This window comes from Cervus elaphus, chromosome 20 (assembly GCF_910594005.1).
Source record: "Cervus elaphus chromosome 20, mCerEla1.1, whole genome shotgun sequence".
In the NCBI taxonomy this organism is placed as follows: domain Eukaryota; kingdom Metazoa; phylum Chordata; class Mammalia; order Artiodactyla; family Cervidae; genus Cervus; species Cervus elaphus.
The window spans coordinates 31676305-31685515 of NC_057834.1; the positions used below are offsets into that span (position 1 = coordinate 31676305).

Here is a 9211-nt window from a genome sequence, read left to right on the forward strand (position 1 = left end):
GCAAAGATACTTTGGGTTTACCCAACGTGGATGAACCAAGAGATTAGCATACTAAGGGAAGTAAGTCAGAAAGACAAATAGGGTATCATTTATATGTGGAATCTAAAATATGATACAGATGAACTTATTTACAGAACAGAAACACATAGACAACAAATGTTTAATTACCAAATGGAGGTGGGGGTGGAATAAATTAGGAGTTTGGGACTAGCAGATATAAATTAACTATATATAAAATAGATAACCAAGAAGATCCTACTGCATAGGGAACTACATTCAATATCCTGTAATAAACCATATGGAAAAGAATATATATATTTATATATGACTAGATACATGACTGAATCACTTTGCTGCATACTAGAAACTAGCACAATTTTGTAAATCAACTATACTTAAATTTTTTAAAAGTTTAGTAAAGATACTTGGGGCTCCTTCCCATTCTTACGTGAATCTTCTTCACCAGAAATAGTGCACAAGTTGGGATCCGTGGGGGAGAGACCCTCCCAGACCACTATTCCCGAGGATGGGAAGCATCCTCTAACCACCTCCATGAGCTTTATGTCTCACAATTCCTGGGCTTGAGCTGCCACATGAGCTAGATGCCCACTAACAACAGCGCTCCCTTGTTCCTTGTTTCAGGGCTCTGTGGGCGACACCCACTACCAGAAGAACCTGGAGTGAGGGTGGGGGAGAACTTGCTTTGATTTGTATTCAGAAAAGCAGTTTTGAGGAAACCTACCACAGCAATCACTTCCAGAGAACTACAACTTAAGGGAGAAACAAACAAGTGGCAAGGAATGGAAGAGAGAAAAAGTTCTTGAGCCCTTTTTGAGGAGGTGGGGTGAGGCGAAGTGAAGGAGACAGCAGCCCAGAGCAACTCCTTTTCTATAATAAAAACATATTCATTACATTAATATTCAGATCTTATTTATATTTAGCACTCCTGTGCTTTTCCTTTCTGGACTTACATAGCGAAGATTCACTTATTTCTGCATCAAATGAAAATACTACTTTGCATTTCTATAATGCTGGCAAAGAAAGCACTTTAATAGGCTTCTGGTTTGGAAGAGACCTTTGAGGCTCTCCAACTTGCTTTTCTATCTAGTTCAGGAATCTCCTCTGTAACACAGCTGACAGCTGATCTTCAAGACTGTGCTTTAAGTATTCCTTAATGGGTATCTCAAAAAAGCGGGTTTCATTTAGTAAGCAATTTAGTCTTTAGGAAGTGGTTATGTTAGCGTTTTCTGCTATTGATCTTCCAGTCATTGGCCCTCTGAAGTTTCATATTAACAAATCCAATGAGTCTCTTTTTCACTTAGCTCTTTAAATAATTTCACTTAACTTATCTGTCTTAAAACTCAGCTCTGACTATATAGACACTCCCATTCCTATCCCCAAATACCAACCCCAAACCTTCAGCAAATTCTTATGATGTACCAAATTAAATCCACCCCTTTTAGTCTGTCATTTAAGGCCCTCCACAAACTGGCTTCAGCTTTCCTGTGCAGCCTCCTTTCCTGTGATGCCTGTTCAAGATCCCCCATGTCATGTCAAAATGGGGGGCACCAGACCTGCCCTGAATATTCCCCAAACTTCACAAATCTACCCAACACCACACACACACACACACACACACACACACACATACACACACTTTCTTATCTCTTTGTCTTTGCTCTTGCTCTTCTACCTTCCCAGATATCTGCACTGCCAATTTCTCCTCTTCAAAACGCAATGCTTCCTTAAAGGCTGGTCTGCATCTAATACTGACTTCATTTATTAAATGAAAGTTATTTTTGTGTTTAATATCTGTTACACAGCTTAATCTTCCTAATGTAGCTCTGCATGCCCTCTTTATACTCTTGGCAGTTTGTTCATCATGCTACTATACCAAGCATCATGGTTTATTATAGTTCATTGTTAATGGGTTTGTCCTCTGATTCTCCCCTCTCTGCTTCCCCAAACTAAATTTTGAACTCCTTGAAGGAAGATCTTAATTTTTATTCCTCTCTCTCTTACTCAACTACCCACATACTCACATACTCATCTATGTAGCTGGAGCTCAATGTGATTTTGCTGCCTTGCTCTCAACTGAAATGGACTTAAACTGCAGCATGAGGCAGTGAAGAGCTTCCTGGGAAAGAGGGTAAGATCAGAGGATTATCCCCTGGATATTTTCCCATGGAGAAAAGGTTTTATCTGGAAAGAATCACCCAAGATGCAGAGAGATGAAGGAGAAAAAAAAAAATGAAGACTCCCAAAGGACTTGGTCATCTCAAGAAGCCTGTGTTGCAGCCCATAGTAGTCAAGATAGTAGGGATATCCTGTTTTCAAATTTCTCTGGGGCTCGCTAGCTCCCAGGGCTCTAGAGGAGCCACTCTCAGGCAAGGAGACTATGGAAAAATCCCTTTTCATAGGTTTAAGATTCAGGTTCTCCTGCCCATCTGTCCCTCAGAGAAATGTGTTTGTGTCCCTTTTTCTGTCCCTCTCCTTCACCCCCCACCACATGACATTCCAGCCTAGGGCAGGGGGAGGCCAGCAGACACAAAGCCTTCAGTGTGTGAGGTGGTATGTGACCCCCAACCCCTCCACCCAGAGGACACAATGCCACTTCTGCTCCCTGCACTCTGCCCCGCTCCCCACCACCTCTCAACTGCACATGCCAGGCTGCAATTGGTTACTGGCTCAGGACAGCCCCCTCACACTGGGGTCCCGGGGGATTTTAAGCGGGTTCCAGGAACCCCCGCTCAGTTCCTTGTCCCCCACTCTCCCAACTGCGCAGGCGCTCTGGGCCCTAGCCCTGCCCCAGCGATGGCTGCTGGGGCTCCCTCATCCAGCCCCAGTCCTATCCTGGCTGCGCTATTCTTCTCCTCCTTGGGTAAGTTGAGCTGACCCAGTCTGGGGGCCCTGGGTCTCAGGTTGTCTCTCAGCAACCTTCCCACGGCTTTCGCCGCACTCCTCTCTGCAATCAAAGAGGGAGCAAGAGCAGGAAGGTGATATTCTCTGTAGAAAAATATATATACATATAGTTTGGAGAGAGGCTGTTAAGATAAAGGTATTCTGTGAAGGGAGGAGGGAGAAGAGAGTGTAGAGGGTTCCCCCCAAGGTGGACTTGACTGGATAGGCATTGGAAACTGGTCCTTCTCATTCCTTAGTAGTGTAGGAGGTAACTTAACCTTGTCTCCCCAAAGAAAAGAGTCAGGGACTGTGATCTAAGGGTGGAGCCCAAGGGTTGTGGTCCCAGCTCTTTGGATCTGCTGCCTCAGTTTCTCACTGTGCATCTGTTGTCCATCATGTGGGTGGACAGAGTAGAAGGGAGGTCCGTGATATTCTAGGGTCTTGTTGCATCTAAAGCTATCTTCCACAGAAGCTGGCCAACCCCTCTCATGGCAGATGCTGGCTGAGCAAGAAAAACTCAAAGCAGGGTTATCTGAATGGATCCCTCCCCTCTCCAAACTGCCCTGAAGCCTGGTGAAACAGGCAAGAAGTAGGGCAAATAGGAGAGAGTGGGGAGGAAGAGCTGGTTAGTATGTCTGAGTTTCTCTGCTGTCAGCTCCTCTAGGGCTAAACCCAGAATCCAGACTCCTCTGGGCTGTACTGGACTATTTGAAGGTACCCTGAGAAAATGTTAAGGATAGGGAATTGGAGAAGGGCATGCCGAAGGAAATGAGGAGAGGGAATCTTGGAGTATAAGAGGGAGAAAGGGTACTGTCCAGCATCTGCCCTACTCATAGAACCATTGAACAGAGCTGAAGGGCAGTGGTTGATGCTTGAACAGGAGGAATATAAGTTAGATCCAATGAATAACCTTCCTTGTTACATTTGGGATTCCCCAGAAGGTTCCAAGGCTGAGTTCCAGGAGGTGAATCACTGGTGTTGCATACTGAGGTGGGAGATTTGGGACTGTGGAGCTGGGGATGGGGCCGGGGGAAGGGGAAAGGAGGCATAAGCCCCCAACACTGGTCAGTGGTCAGACAATGGGTCTCTATTTATTTGGTTGCTTCCTCCCCCTCCCATAGAACAAAAGGGTCTACAGTTGCCCCCAGCCAGGGCCAACCCACACACATAATCTCCCTGGAATGGCCTTCCTTGTATGGGTGAGTCTTGGGAGTGGCACTGGGCCAGAATGGCCAGAAGGAGGGTGAGGAGGGTCAAGGCAGAACCACAGAGGGCTCACAAGCAGAGTCATCTGAGTTTTGGGCTTGGGGGTGGGGGCAGCAGGGGTTTCCTGCTTGAATCCAGCTTCCCCTAAGAGGGGTATGAGGTCCTCCCTTCCCGGACCCTTCCCCTCAAGAGCAATTGTATGGAAAATAGGGATTCAGCAATGAGGACAGTTGGGTCAGGGGAAAAGACTTACAGTGTCTAGTTATCTTCATCTTTTCTGCAAGAAACTTGAGTTTTCCATTCTATGAAATACTATGCAGCAATAATATTGATCTTTAGGCATCAGTGTGGAATACTCTCCCAGACACCTGTATTCTTTTATATGTGTATATTCTTAAGGAAAAAAGTAGACTGTAATGCAATATATGGTTTTTTAAAAGCTTCATAAAACTATTTCTTATAAATGTGTATCTTGAGTTTATGTTGAGTCTGATACATAGAAAATGATTACACATTAAACTGATAATATCCGTTTTGTCTGGAAGGAGACCACAGAAGAAGGAATTGGTTGGGAGCTGTCAAAACAGACTAGCTTTCTTTATCTATACTGCTTGCATAGTTATAAGAAGAATGCACAAGGTGTTACCTGTATAATTTATAATAAGTCTTAAAAATCATTAAGCCTTCATCTAAGGGATAGCTTAAGAATTAGATACTGATCTAAAGGCAAAGTAAGACTCTGGAGCCTGAATCCAACGTCTGAAAGTCCTCCGGAGAACTCTGGTACTGCTGGTTTTATTTCCTTTGTCAAACATGCTGAAGAACTTGAGCCAACACAGTATTTCTACTCATCTATTCAATTAGTCCGGAGAGACCTGGGCCTCAGAATTCATCCTTTTTGCCCCAATCTTCACTATGGTCTGTGACTCAGGCTTGACTTCCCACTGGTCTCACTCCTCCTATATGCCTTGCTGGGCCCACACATGCATCTGATTTCCCCTCTGTTTGCAGTGCTCTCCCCTGTCCAGGCCATTGTGGTCTACACGGACAAGGAGGTCCACGGTGCCGTGGGCTCCCAGGTGACCCTGTACTGCTCCTTCTGGTCCAGTGAGTGGGTTTCAGATGACCTCTCCTTCACCTGGCGCTACCAGCCCGAAGGGGGCCGTGATGCCATCTCGGTGAGTGCCCGGGGGAATACTGGGATTGCGTAACAGACAGGGGGCCTCAAACAACCACAGGAAAGAGAACTTGGGCTAAGGAGGGAGCGATCCTTTATGAACCATAAGCCCAACTTTGGCAAGGTAAGGTGCAAGTCTTGTCACCCTCACTGGGACCTACCAACACCGACGCTCCCTCCCCAGCCCTACCCTCTCCAGCCCAGAATCCTTCACCCTGAAGCGACAGGTGCATGCTTCCCCTCGTTCCTCACAGATCTTCCACTACGCCAAGGGACAGCCGTACATCGATGAGGTGGGGACCTTCAAAGAGCGCATCCAGTGGGTAGGGGACCCTTACCGGAAGGATGGCTCCATTGTGATCCACAACCTGGACTACAGTGACAACGGCACTTTCACCTGTGACGTCAAAAACCCACCAGACATAGTGGGCAAGACCTCTCAGGTCACGCTCTATGTCTTTGAAAAAGGTGTGAGAGGAGGTGGGATGGGAGTATGGGAGGCAGTTCAGAGAGGGGATCAGGCCTAGCTGAGAGGCTGGGGCAAGGGGCAAAATGCCCGGGCTAATGCCCCTCAGGCTCTGGGACAGTGGGCAGAAGGCAGCCTCGTTGGGATATGTTCGATCCCCAGCCGCAGGGAATAGTTGTGTGGCTAGGAGCCAGAGAGACTTGTCTCTGCTCATTGCCCCACTTCCTTCCCTGCCCGCGTTTAGTGCCTACTAGGTACGGGGTGGTGCTGGGAGCCGTGATCGGGGGCGTCCTGGGGGTTGTGCTGTTGGCGCTGCTGCTCTTCTACCTGATTCGGTACTGCTGGCTCCGCAGGCAGGCGGCCCTGCAAAGGAGGCTCAGGTAAAGGGCGCAGCCCGACACCCCTTCCCCAGCCCACTACTCCCCGCCTCTGGGCGGAGACTACTTCGATGGGTGGGAGGGCCAAAGGGAAGAGGAAGCCGCCAAATCCACAGCACCCCCTTTCCCTGCAGTGCCATGGAGAAGGGCAAATTGCACAAGGCTGCGAAGGACTCTTCAAAGCGCGGCCGGCAGGTTAGCGGGACTTGGGAAGCCGCCGGGCAGCCGTCGAGGGCGGGCTGGGAACAGTCAGGCCCTACCGGACGGGTCCCTGATGCATGCGCTCCTCCCCGCAGACGCCGGTGCTGTATGCCATGCTGGACCACAGCAGAAGCACCAAAGCTGCCAGTGAGAAGAAGGCTAAAGGGTTGGGGGAGTCTCGCAAGGATAAGAAATAGCGGTTAGCGGGCCGGGCGGGGGGTCGGGAGTTAGGGGCGGAGGTTTCCAAAGGCGCTCGGGTGGTGGTCATCGAGATGGAGCTACGGAAGGATGAGCAGGGCGCGGAGCTCCGGCCTGCTGTCAAGTCCCCCAGCAGAACCAGCCTCAAGAACGCCCTCAAGAACATGATGGGCCTGGACTTAGAAAAGTGATCACCCCCCCTCCCAAGGCCCTGCCAGAGCAGGGGGACCTCCGGTCCTCTATCCCCCGTCTAGGTGCTTTCCTCCTTAGCTCCCCAGCCCTGCCCTGCCCTCACTTCCTTTTGAGATGTAAGTTTCATTCCAGACTCCATTACCCAGGCACTTCATATGCTCCCCCTCTTTCACCCCTGGCTTTCTGGAAGCCCAGTCCCCATCCTGTCTTTCACTTGCCCCAAGGACTGCGTGTTTGGTGCCTGTTCCTCTGGCGCCGAGAAGAAAGGGACCTTGATACCCCTGCCTCAAATCCAGGCCACCTGACGTTTCGATTGCCTGCACCAGCTAAGCCTGTCCTTCTGACTCTCTCCTTTCTGACCCTCCCTCTCCTCCTTCAGGTGGTCGAGCTCCATACTCTACCCTCCCAGCTAACACCCAGGTCACCCAGATCAGACTGTCCTTCAGGGTTTATTTAGGTTGTTAGTTATTTTTTATTTTTTAATCCGTTCTTCTTTATTTGTTTATCTATGCCCATGCTCTACCCTCCCCCATGACTGAGTACCAATGACGTCATGTGGCTTTTGCAATTCTTCACCACCACCACCCCCCCTTTAAATCCTTAATGGAGAGCCAGCCCAAGCAGAGGGGCTCCTGATCCTCAAACTTCAGCTACAGGAATGGTGCCCCCTGACCACTCTGGAGCACTCTTCTGGGACTCAAGGTCACGGGAATGGAGAGAGGGAGACAAAGGATCCTCACAGGTCAGGAGTTGAGGAAGGGGCAAATGAGCCTTAAGAAATAGCTTTTAAATAACCAAAGAAAAAGTAGAAAAAACAAATGGGAAATAGGGGGAAAGGGAAGAGGTTGCACTCCCAGCCACAGGGGATTCTTAGGATTTTTCTACATCCTGTATATTTCTTCTCAAACCCCCCAAATGTCCTTTAATGTTTAATAAACACTGACATTTCCAGAAGCTGCTGCCTCCATCTCCAGTTTCCTCATTCTTCTGGGAGTAATCCCTGCCTCTTATGCCCAGTCCCACTCTTCCCCAACTGATTTCAGTTGTTAAGAATTTGATTTCATGATATGGGGTTACATAGTCTAATGGAAAGAACTGTGAAGCAGGCTCATAAGACATATTTGTACATTCAGCGAATATCCAGTGAGTTTGTACTATGTGCTAAACTGTGTGTCAGGCTCCGCGTTTACATGGGTTATAACCGATTCCCTCTTCACCAAACTGTGTATTCTTAAAATATCTCAGCCACTCACACGCTGCGTGACCCAGGGCTAGCTACTTGATTTAAGTAAGCCTGTTTCTGCATTTGTAAACAACTGAGATAATGATAACAGCTCAGCTGAATTCCCAGGATTTTTGTAAGAATCACATGATTCCATGCTGTGTATGGAAACCTTTGTTACTTATAAATTGATACACAACAAAGATATTAAGGATCAGTCCTTTACAGATGTTTTTCAATCTTGCCTAATGGATTACACTTTACAAGCTAGCACTAATTTCATTCACTCATATAAACTGATGCACACAAATTTTGTTTTGTTGGTGCATTTTAGGTATACTATTAATAGCTCATTAGCTAGTTTGTTGGCATGCTAATTTAGGTACACCATTAATATCCAGAGTCCTTAAATAATTATGAAAAATATATATATGTATCTTTTTCCCTTGGTGGTCACTGATGGCAAAAAACCCAAGAGTCTCATGAGTCATTTCTTCACCTTGTTAAGAGGTTAAATAAAAGATTTTTAATAGCAGTTTTGCAAAACCCAGAGTGCTTCCATTCATTTCAAGGGCTGTCTTCCATTTCTCTTAAAAGGAAAATTAACCCAAATTCATTTTAATGTAAAAGCTAATAGATTCCATTGTGTGTGCGTGCAAAGTCACTTCAGTCATGTCTGACTCTTTGCAACCCTATGGACTGTAGCCTGCTAGGCTCCTCTGTCTTCTGGATTCTCCAGGCAAAAATGCTGGAGTGGGTTGCCATGCCCCCACCTACAGTGAATCTTCCCGCAGGGATCAAACCTGTGTCTCCTTAAGTCTCCTGCAATGGGAGGCGAGTTCTTTGCTCCTCTGTCTTCTGGATTCTCCAGGCAAAAATGCTGGAGTGGGTTGCCATGCCCCCACCTACAGTGAATCTTCCCGACCCAGGGATCAAACCTGTGTCTCTTTAAGTCTCCTGCATTGGGAGGCGGGTTCTTTACCACTAGTGCCACCTGGGAAGCCCAATAGATTCTATTAGGCAAATACAAATCAAAAATATAATGAGATACCCATTATATCTCATTTGCATATATTTCATATTATATGAAATATATATTTCAATATATTTCATATTATAATTCATACCCATTAGGATAGCTGCTATCAAAAACAAAACAAAGTATTGACAAGGGCGTGGAGAAGTTGGAATCCTTGTGTACTGTTTGTGGGGATGTAAAATGGTACAGCCTCTGTGGAAAGTAGGAAGTTTCTGAAAAAAAATTAAATATG

General features: G+C 47.0%; 1 protein-coding gene across 1 annotated transcript; it reads left to right on the forward strand.

The window, feature by feature from the left end:
* The first annotated feature begins 2724 nt into the window (after nucleotides 1-2724).
* Nucleotides 2725-7672, forward strand: MPZ (myelin protein zero). The gene is made up of 6 exons (XM_043878257.1): nucleotides 2725-2881; nucleotides 5119-5285; nucleotides 5539-5752; nucleotides 5995-6130; nucleotides 6262-6322; nucleotides 6424-7672. The coding sequence occupies exons 1-6, from the start codon at nucleotides 2815-2817 to the stop codon at nucleotides 6523-6525; spliced, it is 747 nt and encodes a 248-aa protein (XP_043734192.1). The 5' UTR covers nucleotides 2725-2814; the 3' UTR covers nucleotides 6526-7672.
* Nucleotides 7673-9211: the final 1539 nt, after the last annotated feature.

Bases quoted from the DNA above. Each gene is read 5' to 3' on its own strand.
- MPZ (XM_043878257.1), top strand. From the start codon at position 2,815: ATGGCTGCTGGGGCTCCCTCATCCAGCCCCAGTCCTATCCTGGCTGCG. The intron at 5,286-5,538 runs GTGAGTGCCCGG...CGTTCCTCACAG, and splicing joins GGGGCCGTGATGCCATCTCG to ATCTTCCACTACGCCAAGGG. The intron at 6,323-6,423 runs GTTAGCGGGACT...TCCTCCCCGCAG, and splicing joins CTTCAAAGCGCGGCCGGCAG to ACGCCGGTGCTGTATGCCAT.